The 18,648-nt window shown below is 33.4% G+C and overlaps 2 protein-coding genes across 2 annotated transcripts in view; both read right to left on the bottom strand.

Moving 5' to 3' along the window:
* Nucleotides 1–18,648, bottom strand: part of LOC132732833 (uncharacterized) — a 127,484-nt gene that overhangs the window by 50,112 nt on the left and 58,724 nt on the right. The window lies entirely within an intron of this gene.
* LOC132732839 (uncharacterized) lies at nucleotides 7,533–12,061 on the bottom strand. Its single transcript, XM_060719362.1, has 3 exons — nucleotides 11,994–12,061; nucleotides 10,834–11,226; nucleotides 7,533–10,378 (listed from the first exon to the last, which is right to left on the bottom strand). The coding sequence occupies exons 1-3, from the start codon at nucleotides 12,028–12,030 to the stop codon at nucleotides 9,984–9,986; spliced, it is 825 nt and encodes a 274-aa protein (XP_060575345.1). The 5' UTR covers nucleotides 12,031–12,061; the 3' UTR covers nucleotides 7,533–9,983.

Below are 18,648 nucleotides of genomic sequence, written 5' to 3'. Positions count from 1 at the left end.
ACTCAATTCTCAACACTTTATAGTGTTGGCATCAATGATCCCGAAGGACCAGAAAATATAACAACACTGAAGTGAAGTACGGGGTAACTTTTTACGGCTGCCACACGGCACTTGTAAAGTCTGCGGGTTTAAAATTTTATCTACATGTATATAAATTTACTATACAATCTTCTGGTATAACATGTAATTAATAAGCTAAGATTATGTTGAATTTGATAGATAAACATGAATTTGCTTGGGTAAATCAATGACGATAACCCATGTAAAAGGGTCACTTGCTTCAGTGCCTGAATAAAAGTCTCTGAATAAAGTGCTAAACGTGTTGTCATATTTAATAAACTATAATTTTAGGTTATCCCTCATACTGTCTAAATTGTTTCGAATGCCTTTTTGATGTACCTGCAAGGTTTAGTGTATACTACCTTAATTTGCAATTGATGATGACAAACAATAAATGGAAGTCAACTTCCTTTCTTTATAATGAAATAAATGTACCGTGTAATATAATGAAATCCGGTTGATAGAAGCGATGGTTTATCCATAGAAAAAAAAACTTAAAATAATTGTATTGCTAAAGGCTTTGGTAACAAACCGCATCAGATGTCTGATTTTCCTATTATGTATGTACGAAGATGAAAACTGGTAAAAAAAAACGTTTGAAATTAATATATATGTAACACATGAACTATGTTGACTTAAAACAGCAATGACGATTTGTGTAAACATTCAAATTTTCAAATTACTAGTGAATATGGGTCTGAAAAACAATTATAACGAAAACCGATATATATGTATGTCCGTGTGTGTGTGTATGTTTTTTTTTTTAAAAAAAACAAAGACAACAACCCATGTTTTGTAGTCAGCTGCTTTAGTGCTTGAGTAAAGTGAATTCACTTGTACTGCCTAAATCGGCTTATGTCTTAAATGCCTCTTTCACCAATACTCAATTAACAAAGAACGTGGCAGAATACTTAGAAAAAAGATGGTGTCAAAAACTCACGACAACCAATATATGGAGGCACAGATTTAGCTCCATGATGGAAGCATTTTATACCGCCTGTTCATCTACATTTAAAACGGTGCTTTAAAATCATTGAGTTTCTTCATTAAGCATGCCCGTTGTCTGGAAAAAGTTTTAAAACAAACATGTCTGACTTACAAATGTCACAAATTATAAATTGTAAATGTCACAAATATTATGTGTACTTAAGAGATCTAGAGAGCAGCAAAACAAAAACTACATGTCAGGACATTTTTAAATGCTGGAAGATGTGCTTTGGAAACCAATTGCAACATACATTCTATACTTCTTATATCCTTGGGATTATGTATCAGGACCGATCTAATCAATTTCAACATTAAAGAATTTCTTTTTGTAAAGCACTAACCACACAATTATGCAACTTGAGATGTATTTCATTAAATAATGTCGACAGTTATCCATTGCTCTACTTACATCGCCTTCCGAAAAAAAAAATTCTTTCATAAGGTTTAATTAACATTACGCGAGGATTGAATATTTTTAAATCGTCTTTTATATTAACTTATTTCAAGATATTCTAACAATAATAACAAATATATTTTAATATATTTAACCAGGCCTTGAAACACAATGTGTAATTTGAAACGAAGAATGTCCATTTTTTCAATAAAATATATTACTTCCTACAAATCACCACTCTTTTAGGGTATTTATAAATTCAATCAGAGATAACCTTTTTGGAAACTAATGACCTTCGCAATGAGAGCTTTCCGCGGAGCAGCACGTTCTAAATACTCGTTAGTACGATGAAAGCAAAGTAGAAAAGGAAGCATAAATCGGGTAAGCTGTATGACAAAAATTATTGCCTCGATATTCAACAAGTGTTTCAAGTTTGTAGTAAATATCTGTGGTAGTTTTAGAGAAAATTATGAAAATAGAAAAAAAATAAAACGTGAGATTATTGAGCAAAACGCACTTAATTATATGTCTTTTAAATTGAATTTCATTTTTTAAACTGAAAAATTATTTGTTATTTGTAATTATATAAGTTTTTTTGATAGAATCTGATAGTTTTGATTAATTACAAAAGGGACAAAGCTTTTCAAATCATTACTCAGGATCATCTGCCTTTTGATATTACATCACATCTGATGATAGTGAACACAAAATTTAAAAGTAAATATCTTTAGTAATTGATGAAAAAATTGACTATAACCCTTTAAAGGACACCTTGATCAGTGGCTCCACGTTTTGATTTTAATGATACATGTATTGATGTATATATAAATGAAAGCTTTACCAACACTGTCAATGACTAGTAGGTCATTGCAATACCTCCTTCATTCCCCAAAAAGTGGAGTTTATAAAGACCCTAGGGCTTTTATTTGAACAAACTTTGTAGGCACTCACTAAGAGATGTTTCATGCTTAGTATCTAAATCTAGCTATTTGTTTTTTTTAAGGTTTTGCTATACATAGTTACAAAAAATTAACGACCACTGGGGTGGGGCTAATTTTGACCACAGGGCTCTTATTTGAACAAACTTGGTTGGCACCCATTAGAACATGTTTCATGCTAAATATCTTAGCTCTAGCTCTTTGAGTTCTTTAAAAGAAGATTTTTTTAAGTTTTTACTATATGCGTATATGGAAAATCAATGACCTCCTTGGGCGGAGCCAATTTTGACCTCAGGGCTTTTATTTGAACAATTTTGACCCAAGGTTTTTGTTTTTGAACAAACTCGGTAGACACTCACAAGAAGATATTTAAAATATCTAAGCTCTAGCTCTTTGGGTTTTTTTGAAAAAGATATTTAAAGGTTTTTCTTTCGGTTGCCATGGCAGCCAGAGTTCTGTATGAAATTAAATTATTTGAACGATTTTTAAAGGTGACCACCGAAGGAACATTCCTGTGAAGTTTGGATGAAATTGACATAGTGGTTTATGAGGAGATGTCATTTAAAGTAAAAGTTTACAGACCGATGGAAGCATAACGGACGCCTGACGAAGAGCGATAACAATAGCTCAACCTGTCACTTTGTGACAGGTGAGCTAAAAATATAATTTTCACCGTAGCCGGACTACTTTTTACCCTCATTGCACCCATATTACAAAGAAACACAGTTATTTCCAAACAATATACATGTATGTGAACACAACAACAACAACAACAACAACAACAACAAATAAAAACAAGAGGACCATGATGGCTCTGAAATTGCTCACCTGTATATAGGCCCCTGGGCCAATGCCAATTTTAACCAGGGACTTTTATTTGAACAAACTTGGTAGACAGCCATTAGAAGATAGAAGACACTGAATAGTTGATGTTTCATGCTAAATATTTAAGCTTTAGCTCTTGCGGTTTTCTAAAAGAATATATTTTATTTTTTTCTTTCGGTTGCCATGGCAACCAGAGTTCTGCTTGGAATTAAATGCTTTGAACAATTTTTAAAGTTGACTACCAAAGGAACATTCCTATGAAGTTTGGATGAAATTGGCTAAGTGGTTTGTTTGGAGATGTTGTTCAAAGTAAAAGTTTACGGACGGACGGACGACGAACGAAAAGCAATCAAAAAGGCTCATCATGTCACTTTGTGACAGGTGAGCTAATAAAAAGGTTTCTGCTACACTTAATCATCTTGGGGAAAACAGAATATTGCATGAGATTGAAGAATTGTTCAGGCTAGTATCTGATGATTTATTTGACATGGAAAATAACCAAAAAGATCGAGATGATGGTGTTTTTAGACACATTCTGTAAATTTTAAGATACTGAAGAGTACATGGACTTTCAAGTAGCTGATAAAAACTTCAGATCTGTAGATCCAGATTTCTTGAAAGGAATAAAACTAAAAAACATTAAAAGAAAGACAGATAGTGATATGATGTTGTTTTTATCATTTCTCATGTTTAAGAACGAAATCAGAAAGCCTGAATTCATTCGCCTAGATATCTTGAACACCCTTCTATGTGAGTAACCAAAAAGAATAGGAACTAGTATGAGCCATCAACCTTAAGAAGATTCATAGATTCCATTGACCGTTATTTGAAGAATGCTGTAGAATGTCAATATTTAGGGATATTGAATACTCCAAAGCTAGGGCAGTGTTTACAAAAAATAATGCAACAGCTAAAAAGCATTGGTTTGGGGAACAAGCCAAAGGAAGCAGAAATCCTTGATTATTCTACATTAAATAAAATGTATTATTCAAAACCTTAGGTACAAGCAACACAAGAGCCTTAAATCACCCTATGTGGTACATTTTCACTCAATATTTAGGTATGAGGACGGGAATAAAATGTTGGAATCTTTGCTGGGAAGAAGAACAACTGTGTTTGGATGAGGCCAGTGGAACAGAGTATCTGATCTATGATACCAAGGGCTAACCCACGTGACTTTAGTTACCTGTACATATATAAATTATTGTCTCATTCTTTTTAAAGTTTTCCAAAAACTATCTAGCCAAGTAAATTGTAAAATACTGAAAAAATATTAAAGCCATCATGTAACACATCACCATTTTGCAACACTGTATTTCTAAATTCTTTAATTATTAAAAGAGGTTATGAACCTTCTATTTAAAGACATACTGCATGTTTAGTGTTCAACCCTTTTACAGTTGGACACTACGCTTTCCTCTTTTGATTACATCTGACGGACCAAGTGAGAGACTTTATGATGGATAGTTCGTAAAGCCCTTTGGGACTGAATTGTCTTAATGTTCGTCTTCTGCCTTGCTTCGTCGGGCCCTTGTAGGTGACTTTCTTGTTGCTCTGTCTTCGTTTAGGACATTGAGTACTTTTGTTATGGTCATTGGGTTTACTTTTTATATGTTTTACATGATCATTTTAGTGTTTAACTTATTTAACCTTTTGTAACCATGACAACTGTTAGAATTTCACTTGGCGGGGATTCATTTTATTTACACTGTCTCGTTTATAGGAACATGGTTGGGCTAAGAGCGAGGTTTTGGCTAAGAGCGAGGTTTGGTACACCATTAACCGGTTTAAACTCGCAAGCAGTCATTATTATGCTGCTGACCGTTGTCTTCCCCATTGCCTCTAGTTTTTATTTCTTTGATTAACCCCCCCCCCTTCCCCCGGTCTCCTGTTCCCTTCCCCTTCGTGGGCCTATTATTCTTTACCGCCTCCGTGGTCGAAGGGTAAGAGTCGATGACTTCTAATACAGTTACCTCTCTGGCGTGGGTTCGATCCCCGGGAGATGCTTTGGTAGTTTAGTGCGGAGGAAGGTTGTCTAGTACTGATGTAACTCTCCAGGAACGATGGTAAGGAAACTACCCGCCCATATGACTGAAATACTGTTGAAAAATGCGTAAAATGAAACAAAGAAACAAACAAATTCTTTTCTTTGAATTCCTAATCAGTTTCACATTATTTATCATTTAATGATTAACCTGTCCGTGCTCTGTCTTTGCACTTTTTCTGTTTTTGTTTGGGGTCCGCCTGGGCTCCTTGCCACTGGTTCTTGTGGCTGGGTCATAAAGGGGTTGCGTTCATTGAACGCCGCCTTTCCTTGTTGATCTTGTTTATCATATTTTACACTGATTTTTGGCTAAAGAAGGGGATGTCCCCTCTTTGGAGATTTCAGAATATGCAACGTGTTTTTATTGTTTTCTTTATTTTGTTAACAGTTTTAGACTAATTACAAAATGTACCATATTTATTCAGTAGTTGTAACGTTAATTTGCCCTTCAATTAGTTAAACAATTTAAACGTATCTGACCTAGATTCATGACACTTTACAAAAATGTTGATCAGCATGTGAAGTTGTGCACATGTGGTTTTGTTTGTTGATTCATTCTGTTTTGTTAGAGTAACTGCCTTTAACTGAGTAAAAATGCAATTTTCAAGTTGTGTCATACGTAGCTTAAAAAGCAAACTCAAAACCCTAAGGTGTACAACTAAACATGCATGCTGAAAAAACATTCCTAAAAACATTCATGATTCTAGGTCAAATTCTTTTGAGCTACGGGCGACAAAAATTGACAATTTGTACTCAGTCATTTTCAACAACTTTAACAAAACACAATCAATCCACACGTGAAACTCCAGGTGCACAACTTCTGTAAATTTTGTTGTCTCTACAACAAGTTCTTTTATGGCTACATGAGACTCAACATGAGAACGGACGGACGGACAAGGGTAAATCTAAATCCGCCCAAATTTGCCCTAAAAACTATTGTCAATAAATTTATTTAATATCTTTTAAATAATTTAAATTGATTTCACAATATATTATACAAAATTACAATTTGCAACAATTTATCAACAAATAAAAAACCACCGGTCTGAATAAAGTGTATAAAGGTTTGAAACACAAAACAAAATAAAAAATCAAGAATACAAAATTTGGCTGTGAGGTCACTCACTACCATAGCAGTGTATTGACAATTTGTTTTTAACTTATGAAGTTAGCATCCTAATTTACAGAAATAAACTTGACACTTAAAGCCTGTTCAATTGAGATAAGCAATTGGGCAGGCAATACAAACTTTTTTAAGGTTTTAATGTACAATTTTATACTTAATTTGTTTTATATGTCATGCACAACTCCAGGTAAGTGTTGAAAGTAAATTTAAGGCAATTTGTATTTAATTATAGTTACAAGGGCTTATCATGTTGGGGACAGGATCTGACTTTTATCGCATGGTTTGGAACTTTTCCTTTGTTCTTACTAACCAATTATACTCAGTACACTTCAATGAGCATTTGAAAACTGTATAGATATATAGCAGTACAGTGTTTTCATTGATTCATACAGGAAAAAAAACTCAAATATTATATAGCGGTTGAGTTTTTTTTTTCGCACCTTGTATATATCAATGCAGTTTTTTTCACAGAGGCTCCAATAGGGCAGTGGTGACAAACATTCCCAAAAGCAAAACAAAATGGAATCAGTAAGATAAAATGAATAAATAAATACAATGAAAAATATTAAATCAGATAATTAATGAAATGAAAGTTACTCTCATTTAATCAAGGTAAATCCGCTGAATGAATTATTTCATTGGATGTCTTTTGTATTTATCTATTTTTGCGGTAGCGAAAACAACCTGAAGAACTACCTTATCATATAAAAACTGAAATGTAGCTTACAATTTATTTATTTATCTATTTCTATTACAAAAAAGGTAACATTATGCCATTGCGATAAAACAGTTATAGTATATGAAACTCGTTAGAGACGAGTATATAACACTGGCTGGGCGACATCTCGGGATGTTTCCGCAAAAAAATTGTCTCGGCCTAACGGCCTTGCCATATCTAGCATAAACAACACTTGATGTCGCACCAGCCAGTGTTATATCCTGTTAACTAACTCGTTTCATGTACTTTAACTATTACTTATCGCATGGTTTGGAACTTTTCCTTTGTTCTTACTAACCCATTATACTCAGGACACTTTCAATGAGCATTTGAAAACTTTATTGATATATAGCAGTGCAGTTGTTTTCATTGATTCATATAGACAAAAAACTCAACTGCTTTATAGCGGTCGAGTTGTTTTTGCACCTGCTATATATCAGTTTTGTTTTTATTAGACAGAGACTCCAATGGGGCATCGGTAACGAAAATTCCGAATAATGTAAACAAAGATCATTAATGAAATACAATTTATTCGCTAAAATCAAAAGGTACATCCGCTGAATGAATTATTTCCACTTCAAAAGTCCTTAAATCTTGAATCGATATTACTTTCTCCACAAGGTATCAGTTAATAATCCGTCTCTTACACTTGACGTCTTTAAATTTTCAATGGTTACATATCTTGTTTTTTTCTTTCTATTTCTTTGTTTTATTTGGCGGCCGCGAAAACACCAAACAACTTTCTTGTAAGTAAGCTTACGTCAGTATTAGATGGTATTAGTTCATTAAATTTTATCTGGGGGTTCAACTTTTTCACTTACATCCTCGTAAGTAATGAGTTACGTGTGCTATAACTATTACCAAGCCTCTTTGAAAACTATATAGAGGATAAAGATTGTCTATAAATACATGATTATATTCATCGAGTGGTATGAAAATAAATATTTCATGAGTGGCGGTAACCACGAGTGACATGTGATGTTTTTTTTCATGCCACTAGATGAAAATAAATCATGTATTCATAGCAAAAATTTAAATTTTCTGCTTATTATTTACATTTGTCTCTTTCTTGACATTACAATTTGAAAGACTATCACCTAAACTTCTGGTACTGGCAGATGTTACAAGAAAGCACTCCGGCAAGACACCAATGAAAATACGGAAAATATTTTTCACAACTGTAAAAAAAAAAGTTTTACAGTGAAAATACGGAAAATGAAATTCATTTCATTAATTATTCTCAATATTTCATTTGTAAGTATAAAATAAATAAAAGAAAAGATGAATATTTCATGAGTTTCAAATCTATGTCATTTGATGCTAGTGTTAATAAACATAACAGAATGTATTTTTTTAAAAAATGAATTGTTATGGACCTTACGTGTATATCATATGACCTGTCAAATGTCAACTTCCACTTGACAAAGGTCACAACTTGCGGCGCCAATACATATGGTTTTTTCACTTTACAGCTGCATGTGTCAATTTTCAAAGATACTTCAATGACCCTGTTAAGAGCAAAAAAATGTATCCTTACTTTCTTCAGAGGCTGGACGAAACACCCACGTCTTTTTTAACAAGCGGAGTAAGACTCTATTTTGTTTACAAACTGGCATGGTAATATTCATCTATTTACAAATTTTACAATCACGTGATTCAACAAATGAAAATATGTAAACATATTTTTCCACCGAACGGGTTTTGGTAAACCTTCATTTGTCGTATAAAATAACACGAATAACAGAACCCCTTAAGAAAGACCAACACGGCCAAATTGAAGAAGTTGCAGGCTCGGTTTCATTGAGCCTGTTCATTGACGTTACTGGAAAGTGCAAAGTGCCGTCCATGCATTCTAGCACTGGCTTAAGCAGAATTCAACATTTAATCACGAAAATGAGGATATTTTGAATTTAAATCTTCTGCAGATGTGTTCACACGGCGGTTATCATGGAAACTTCAATGTGTTACAGTAGTGCCATTTTATGAAAAGCGAAGTAAAGTTCACATCATAACTGTGTCATCTATAATGCAGCAGTTTGACCTTTTTTTCATTGGCTGCTGTTGGAATGAAGAGAAAATTACAGGATCGTGATCGTTTGTTGTTTCTTAAGTTGAGCTTAATGTACTATATATTTTAAAAGATTGACTGTTATCATAGTGATTGACCAACAGTTGATATTAGAAATGTTTAGGATAAAATATAGGATTGCCTAAAATGTAAAAAAAGATGTCCTAATCTTTTTATAGATTTAATGTCCAATGGATATCAATAAAATTTTCTTCAGATGACGTGAGTTATAAATCATTTATGCAAAGAAAATTATAAAATTAAAAGGAACCATTACAAAATATATTTAAAGTGCTTTTATACAAAACAAAAATTATTGTGTCAACAAAATTCTTATGTTTGTAAAAAGAAACTCACATGAAGTAATAAAGTTCACTCTTTAAGTGTTAAACAGTATGACATGGTAGGTAAAAATATATCAAAAAACTAAGAATAGCCTTGCATTATAACTTTACATGACACTTTAAAATAAAAAGGCAATTTATCATAATAATTGGCATCTCAACATATGATTACAGTGAAATCTACATAGCAACCGAACAAACGGAACTTGATCGGCTTGAATTATCCAGAGGGGAAGTACATGTTCCGACAAAATCCCAGTTAAAATATGTGCCCGGTAAATGATCGATGAAATCTCCTGATATCGATGTGTCACTTGCATATAATGGAGGAGATGGAACAGGTTGATCATAGAAATTCGACAAATTGTTTGGATTTGTATCATCATATGCATCAAAAGTATCTGAACTATGTCCCATTTGCAAACGTCGTAGTGCTACCGTTGGTGATGATGAAACCCTGTGAACAGGGACATGATGAATCATGTCAGAATCATCATCAAACTGAGTGACCGGTAAATAATTTCAGTGGGACGTTGAATATCGTCTATCAGGCTTTGCAAGTAAGCTAGATGAGGAGAACTGTTGAACTTTACATGTGTGGTTCTGGAACCTGACTTGACAAATGGTTGCCATTCAGAATGTAGTAAACATTGTAATGGATTTCCAAACACCTCACCTAGACCCTCGAGTTCAATTGATCTCGAAATTGAGATACGTTCATTTAAATGCTCCGAAATGCCTTGAGCAACATCATTCATATCATTTTCAGTTTCATTGTCATTAATCATTCTGCTTACTTTTTCTATTGCATTTGCAGAACTAACAACCAGTTTAAGGTGTGTGGATGATTCACCATCGCCATAGTCATTCTTGGCTGTAAAACAATTAAACTATTCTTTATAGCATATACATACATTTTGACTTTAACAAAAAAGACTGGTAAGATAAATTATTCGAGCCATTGACGTGTAACAAAATAAAATTATCATTTAACGCAGTTGTTGAGCATAAAAACACAATCTAGACACAAAATTATATGATTCAATGACGTGTTTTTCTGTATTGATTTTATGACGAAGCTTGGGTACAGATTTAACATATATATTGATATAATTAAGATCTTGAATAAAGGCACCGCTCACATAATTAATGTACTATAAAAATCAAAATAGTGGGCAAACGTATAGAACCGACAGAAACAAATGAAAAATATTGTTCAAACTAAATTCTTGTAAGACGATTTTACTACAAAATATATCTTTGATACTCAAGCTTCAAAACGCTGAATATTAACTTCCATATACAGAAGAAAGAAACGGCTAAACCTACCCAGGATGTCTAATGCCTGTTGCATACTTTCTAAAGTAATGAATGCAGTAACGCTAATAAATTCGCCAATGTGGTCACTTAAGCACTTGCCTATGTTCTCAATCTCTGCGAAGAAATATTCACTCTTTGTAAAATCAATGAGGTCAAGGAAACCGGTGGCTGATGAACTTTTAAATGTCAAAATAATGCAATGCTTTTCAACGTATTTTATTTTGACATCTTCCATATTCCGGATCCTGTCAAGTATTTTGTCCACGGCCTCTTTCATGGTCTGGGAATCGTCACATCCGTCAGTCATGCTAGTAGCCTTTTGGAAGACTGTATATAATATATTTTCAGCCAGCTTTCTATTTTCATCTGATTTCCCAACTGTCATCATTTTAAGATCAATTTCTGAAAACATAGAAACCAATATGTTTATAAAATTGCTGAATTCTGCATTAATTGCTTAATTGCGACGGACAGAAATGCTGATCATAACTAAGAAAATGAATGTGATGTCAAGGTGTGATATTCATTTACTGCCTAGGCATCTGAGAGAGATATTTTATGCTGGATCGTCCGACCAAAAGAAGACATTCTGTAAATTAAAAATATGATTAACAAGATCAACAAGGAAAGGCGGGGCTCAATGAACGTAACCCCCATACGTCCCAGTAACAAGAGCCAGCGGCAAGGAGCCCAGGCGGACCCCAAACAAAAACAGGACAGGACACAAGACAGAGTACGTTCAGGTTAATCACTAAAATGATAAATAAATTGTAACTGATAAGGAACTAAAAGAAAACAAATAAATGATTGAACAAAAATGCTTTTTAGGCTTTTTTACAAACCTTAGTAAATTTGAAAGAAATATAAAATATAGTGCGATGAATTTTAAACTATTGTATTTTAATTCAGTAAGATACATTTTCTTTATTTGTTTACAATGTGTAGCTTTGTAGATATGACATTGGGTTCTGTTTATTATCTATTTCAGATTCAGTGTGTTTACGAAACAAGGCTCCTTGTTTATTTTTGTTTTGCATCAAGTTACATTTACATTTAGTATTGATTCTTGCTTATGGAAATAGATTAATAGTTTGAAAGGAATATAGGAAACTTATTAACAAAAACATGTGTTGTTTTATTCAACTCAATGCATAATATAATAATATTACCATGCTCTTTTCCAAATTTAAGACCTTTATTCTTCATCGCTTCTATGGAATCTTTTAGTTTTCTGCTCGTATCTGGAATAAGCAGACATACTTATTTGGTTACAAAATCTTATTTCTTATTTGCAGTTGATGGCAATAAATATGAAAATTATGTTTGTAAATGTTACACTACACCATTGCATGATTTACATCTAAAATAAATTATGGAAATATTGCACGTGTTTCCAAGTCCGCAATCAATTAGTACGTCTAGTGGTATGTATATATATTTGGTCGGTAGAGGCCAAATAATTGAATAAATAATGTAATGTTTACTATATTCCGTCTACACTTGTACCGCCTCCATGGTCGAGGGTTAGAGTCGATGACTTCTAATCTAGTTACCTCTCTGGCGTAGGTTCGATCCCCGGGAGATGCTTTGGTAGTTTAGCACGGAAGAAGGTAGTCTAGTACTGGTGTAGCTCTCCAGGAACGATGGTTAGGAAACTACACGCCTATATGACTGAAATACTTTTTTGAAAAGGTGTAAAATGGAACAAAAAAACAAACAAAACCGTCTACACTTGTCCTGAATCACCTTCAATATCATAACGCATAATTTAGGGATAAAACTGGTGTCAACCATGTTATAAATATGGCGCGTTCAGGATTATGAATAGATAAATTAATTGCCTATTCCATGCAACGATAAACAAAGCAAACTCTGTAATTTTATCATGAAAATAACATATACATGTACACTCGGAGTCAGCTACTGAGATGCGTGTTATAGCTCTACTTTGTAAGTTCTAATTAGACTGTTCCGAAGGAAGGCAAGTCTTGCAGAAAGTTGCCCTAAGGTACTTGTTTCACCAAACAGTTACAATATGTCCCCGTTCGTGTTTCTTGATAAGAATTGACATTCTTCATGTGTTTGCTCATGTCTGTTGAATGCTGAAGAATATTATGAGTCAATATCTCGTCCGCGTATTCTAGAGAAACTTGTCACCAGATCCCAATTGAACCGTGAGCTAAGGCAACTGATCTGGCTAGTTTTGTCAATTTGGCCCGTTTATGCCTAAAGCGTTATTTTCAGAGTTGAGAAAGGTCATCACATAAAAAAGATGATAAAAGTTACGATCTGCTAGAAAGTGAAAAGAACCCCATGTCGAACAATCATATTTATTTTAAACTATGAGTTTCAAAATCATTACTTTTATTCGCATTTTTTCATCATTACGTGCAAGTACCTGTCGACCTACTGAGCAATACCGAAAGTTCAGGTTCCTGTTTTTCGTTGTTCGGCGGAGAATTTATAAAACATGCAAAAGATACAAGTATCCTGCCCTCATAAAGAAAATGAGGACAGCATACGTGAGTAAGGCTCCGCGAATATTTCAGTAGAGATAACAAGCAAAACTCTAAGAAAAAAAATAGGATGAAGGTAAATGAAGTCACGCATCGATGAGTGAGCTGAGTGGAGTGAGTGAGTGAGTGAGCTGAGTGGATGGAGTGAGTAATGAGTAGTGAGTGAGTGAAGTGAGTGATGAGTGATGAGTGAGTGAGTAAGTGAAGTGAGTGAGTTGGTGAGTGAGATGATGAGGAGATAAAAGGTATCCCAATGAAGGAGAATGACCGCAGACGGTTATATAGCTGCCTTAAAACTTGGCGCAATGAGGATGAACAAAATTTCAGAATGGAGAGATGTAAATCTGAATATAATTCAATGTCGAAATTAAAGGGCACCATAATTTTACCGATTATCACAAGATGTATTATATACGTTGTTAAAATAAATTTGCGTTACTGAAAGATATTAGGAAAATGTAAAATATGTTTATATATTTTATCGAGTCAAATTTTCACGAATTAAAAACAATAATCGCCAATAGTATAATTTGAAATAAAGATTAAGTGCTGGAAATGTAATAATTTGGACATATTATACGAGAATACCGTTACAGAAATAATAACGACAGAAACAAAATACTTTTTTCAGGGAAAATAACAAGTTCCCGTCACAAAGGGGTCTCTGACAGGAACGAAAAAAAAATTAGCATAGAATTGTCAGGTTACTTAAGTCATGTTTGATAACAATTCAAAACTATAGATACCGATTTTCAGTTTATTCATGTGATAAATTGTTCGAGTTACAATATAGTTTAAAAATTAAATGGTAATATTTATAGTCATATCAAAACATGGTCGCAAAAAATGTACTTAGAAAGTCCTTTTCATTCAGATTTATTTCTTAAAGTCAGAAGCTGTAAATATTCAAACACATATCTGGCTTTCTGCTCTAAAGAAGATGGTTGATGAACGTAATGCCAAAAATAAACACGCACTGACCTATAGAGTTTCTAAAAAGCGAAATTCCGTTCTTCAATCTTGGAAAATTGCATAAACATTCGCATCTTTTTGTCTGACGTAACTGTTAAGCGGCATATTCTCCACCAATATATTCTTCAAGTTAGGGATGATGTAAACGCATCGCCTAATACCGAAGACAAGGTCGCCTATAGCAATTGTATTTAAAAGAAGAAGGAAAATCAACAGGTTAGAAATTTATCAATAAGATTGACAAAGGAAATTAACATTTATGCGGTATTAAAAAACAATCATACTAGCCTACCATGTATTCGAACAGGGTTCAGACTCAACACTTATTGATGAGTACAAATGTGTTGTTTATTTAGAAGAGTGTATCTGAATAAGATATATATGCACAAATATCTTATTATTTTGAAAATATATTTGAAATATGAGAAGAGGACTATCTGCCAAACTCTGAAGCCGCAGTAGAGTGTAATTTGCTACACATTAACAAATGACTTGCATTCTTTCATTGTATGGTTTCTTCTATATATACTATGCGGATGGGTATAATAATCATCCACGCACCTACAATAATTTCCTTTATTCATAGGCAACTCAAGGCAGATAAATTTATCCCAAGACCGCGTAACTTTCTAGCAAACATGGCCCGAGGACCGAAGCCACAAAATAACATGTTAAAAGATACACTGAGATATGCCGCGAATTTACCAATACGAGATCGAGATCTCTCAAATAAAATCATATCATCTAAATTGTCGACAAAACATGATGTTTTGTTTCGCTTAAGATCTTTACCTGCTTACTTTGAAAACAAAAGCTGAAATGTTAGAACAAATACACTGAACTTTGTTAAAATGTGAAAAAATACTACGTTTTTATAAAGTCAATTTAATTAACTTGTTTTTTTCTTCCGAAATCACGTTTTCATGTACTTGCCACAACTAAAATTTATATTCTTAAACCTATCTCTTATATCTTAGTTTAATATTTCAAATCAACAATCTCTTATCTCAAATAATGTGCGGTTCGCAGTTGTGGGAACATCTTGCATCTCTTTTCAGCACTTTCAGGTGGAAACTGCTCGTTAACAAAGACGTTAGTTCTTAAACATGACCATGCTTATGTCTTTGAAGTTCAGACGATGATACGATAACGCTGTCTGGTTGGAACCGAATCTTGATACCCGTTTCTACGTGCACGATCAATAACCATGACCTCGGCTAGTTACTGGGCAATCTGTAGCTTGTCAATGATAAACGTATGTACTTTGACTTCGACATCCTGATGCCCCTTGTTGATTGGCTCCTATGTGTCGCATATTCTGCTATATTTCATATAAGTGTGTTCATCTTGTACACCCCTAGTTATCTTTGTAATATGATCAATCCCAGACTTCATTTAAAGTAAGCTGATGGTAATGTTGTAGTAACATTGTGCCTGTGTTTATTCAGCCACTACTATGTTACTCACGTGCATTTACAAAGGCTATGTTTTAGTTTTAAGACGGTGAATTATTATGCACAGAATATTAGTGTGTTTCGTGTTTTACAAGGCTGAAAATTCTTGCTATAAATGGGGAACTTTTAAATGTTATAAAGAAGGAATGAAAAAGCAATGATTAAAAGAACTGATATTTATAAATGAAATGCAAATGTAAATAATATACTAATAATACCGGTTAAAAAAAATTTTGCTTCAGATTGTTTTCACATATATCGACAACTATATGTTAAAGTGTCGTGTGAAACTTTTAATGTTAATGATGAATTACATGATCCTGCATATGGTAATCTTAATTTACCTATCTTACTAGGGGAGGATACCGCTGTAGTCTAAAAAATAAAACATATTCACTGTGTAATCTAATCTATTCTATTCTATTTAAATCACTGCAGTCTGCACTAAAAATATGGTAATTTGGTTATAAGGCCGAACCGAAACTTTTTCTGTGTTTAATGTTCAATTGTGCGTGATTCATAATGATTAAAAGTATCCTCCGTTAAAGGTTTAATCGCTCGCATACCAAATCTCAAAGCAGCATAATCACAAACATATTTAAAAGCGCGAATTTCGAACATAATAAGCGCATTTAAATCGTTCTCTTTAAGAAGAAAGTAATCAATTACACTATGCACGCCGCGGCTATTAACGGTAAAACCACAGGACATATCTTACCGGCCCAATCTCCCGGTAACAAGCGAGGCCCTAACAAGATGATTATCGGGAACATAAATTCCGGATCGGGTCACAAACGATATTGTCAGGTTAATTACCCATACCACAGTTCCAATCACCTGCTAAATATACTCGACCCGATTGTTCAAAATGAAAAACATGTTGTTCTATAACATCAAAAATGTTAGCGTCTATATCAATTGCAGCAGGAGATTCTTACGGCCATTTATATAAACAACAAAATAAGAAGGACATTAAAATTAGGTAGCGACGTATAGTGTCAAAATTAATTCTGTACGTAGGTAATAGATACCCTTTATGGATAACATTTCACGGTATATAAATTCCACACTATTACATCGTACTCTTTTATGTTTGAACCCTCGATATAAATTATAGCAATGATAGCCTTCCATAGACTTATTTGAATTTTTATCGGTCAATGTTCTTCTTAAACCAAAACTATCATTAACAGTTAAATTGAAAGAAAATCTTTATCAGAACGTTTTGTTTCAGTTAAACCTTTAAAATTGCATACTACAATACTAATTCCATTCTCCAACAAGTTCTATTCGTACTTAACTCGGGCTCCGTCTATGTAAAGTGTCGTAAACAAACCACATTTCTGTCTTATACTCTATAACAGCTTTCAACTTCGGCAACAGTTTACGGCGTCTAGCCACAATTTCAGCTGGGAATTGCTCGTGCAATAAAAAGTCTGTGTTGTCTGAAAACTTGTTTTGACGTCTAACTAATTCACGGTCAGACATCTTTGTGGGGCTTCCTTGTATTTCTTTTGGCTTGGCCTAGTCTGTGTACGCGTTCTATTTCCATCAACAATGCTCTGTACAACTTTTCGAAAAAGAATTTGCGCATAAAGTCATAAAGATTTCCATCTTTATCTTCCTAAAAGCCCTCGAAAATGAGATTGCTGTGCATTGATTGAGATTTTCAAAGTAGGAGGTAACTTGGTCTTTCAGAATCATCATTCTTTTTCCCTTAAGGATTCAATGCGCGGGTGATACTGAGCACTGATAAATTCTTCTCTTTCCACACGATCGTCTTATCTGTGTAAAATATCAGTGGTGGCTTTCTTATAATCGCGGATATGTGTGAACAAAGTTTTAATGTATTTGTCAAAATGTCTGACTTTGTGGTCCAACAAATCAAATTTATTAAGGCGCGTTTCAATACTAACAATATTTCAAAGTTTATCAGAAACGCCATGATGTCATTATTGAATACTACTATCGTCTCTGTACTTAGGAAGATCGTATTCTGAGCCATTGCCAATTTATCTATATCCCGCTCTGCAAAAACTGAAGATATATCAAATAAGACGAAATTCGTTTCAAAAATAATGTCACCTAGATCGTTACTGAGTTACTAGACGTGTCTCTCTTCTAAACGCCTTACTCAATTCGACATGTTCTTACTCAGTTCGACATATTCTTACTCAATTCGACATATTCATCACTACTAATACTCCCTTTTTCCATTGAGACCTGTTTTTGTTTTATTTGCTCTCATTATCCATTAAGTTCGAAAGATATTCAAACAAATTCCAACAAAATTTTGTCAGTATAGTGGTAATATTCTAAAATATGTACAAAAATCCCAGAATTCAAACATGTACAGCTTTACTAAAACATAATGACCTCACAACAAGATTGCATTTGTGGAAAATGTTATGCCATTATGCATTATTGCAACACTAAATATTGAAACAGAAGAGGTTTTGTTTCTATACAATTGGACGTTGCCATAATGCAGTACTGTATAGTGAATTAAATGGGTCAATTTGAGATGTGTACAAAGACCATAGTATAAAAATTTATTCAAACTAAATGTTTAAAATACAAAGATTTTGAGATTAACATAGTTGTATCAAACTAAAAAAATATAATTATAATTATTTTTCGTAAAAACTTTTCAGTTAAGCTTTACCTATTTCTGAAAGCATGAAAAACATTTATAATTTAAAACCTTCATAAAAGGCAATGTATTATATTTAAACTAATTTATATTACCTTCCTTTACAAAAGAATCAAAAGTACACACGGTGTGAATCATAATGTTATCATTATGTGCCCAAATCATTTCATTTATTTCTTGAAAGCAAAAAGCTCACTTCCTGGTCATGATCTCATGCTTAATATCTTAG

This window comes from Ruditapes philippinarum, unplaced genomic scaffold (assembly GCF_026571515.1).
Source record: "Ruditapes philippinarum isolate M1 unplaced genomic scaffold, ASM2657151v2 ctg3445_1_1_1_1, whole genome shotgun sequence".
Lineage (NCBI taxonomy): Eukaryota > Metazoa > Mollusca > Bivalvia > Venerida > Veneridae > Ruditapes > Ruditapes philippinarum.
Note: the sequence above shows the minus strand (reverse complement) of the source record. Positions and strands in the feature narration are given on the sequence as shown.

What these genes read in the sequence shown, in the direction of transcription:
- LOC132732839 (XM_060719362.1), bottom strand. Translation starts at nt 12,030, where the DNA reads ATGAAGAATAAAGGTCTTAAATTTGGAAAAGAGCATG. An exon ending in TAAATTTGGAAAAGAGCATG is followed by an intron (nt 11,227 to 11,993) that starts GTAATATTATTA and finishes CTATGTTTTCAG; the next exon opens with AAATTGATCTTAAAATGATG. An exon ending in ACAGGCATTAGACATCCTGG is followed by an intron (nt 10,379 to 10,833) that starts GTAGGTTTAGCC and finishes ATTGTTTTACAG; the next exon opens with CCAAGAATGACTATGGCGAT.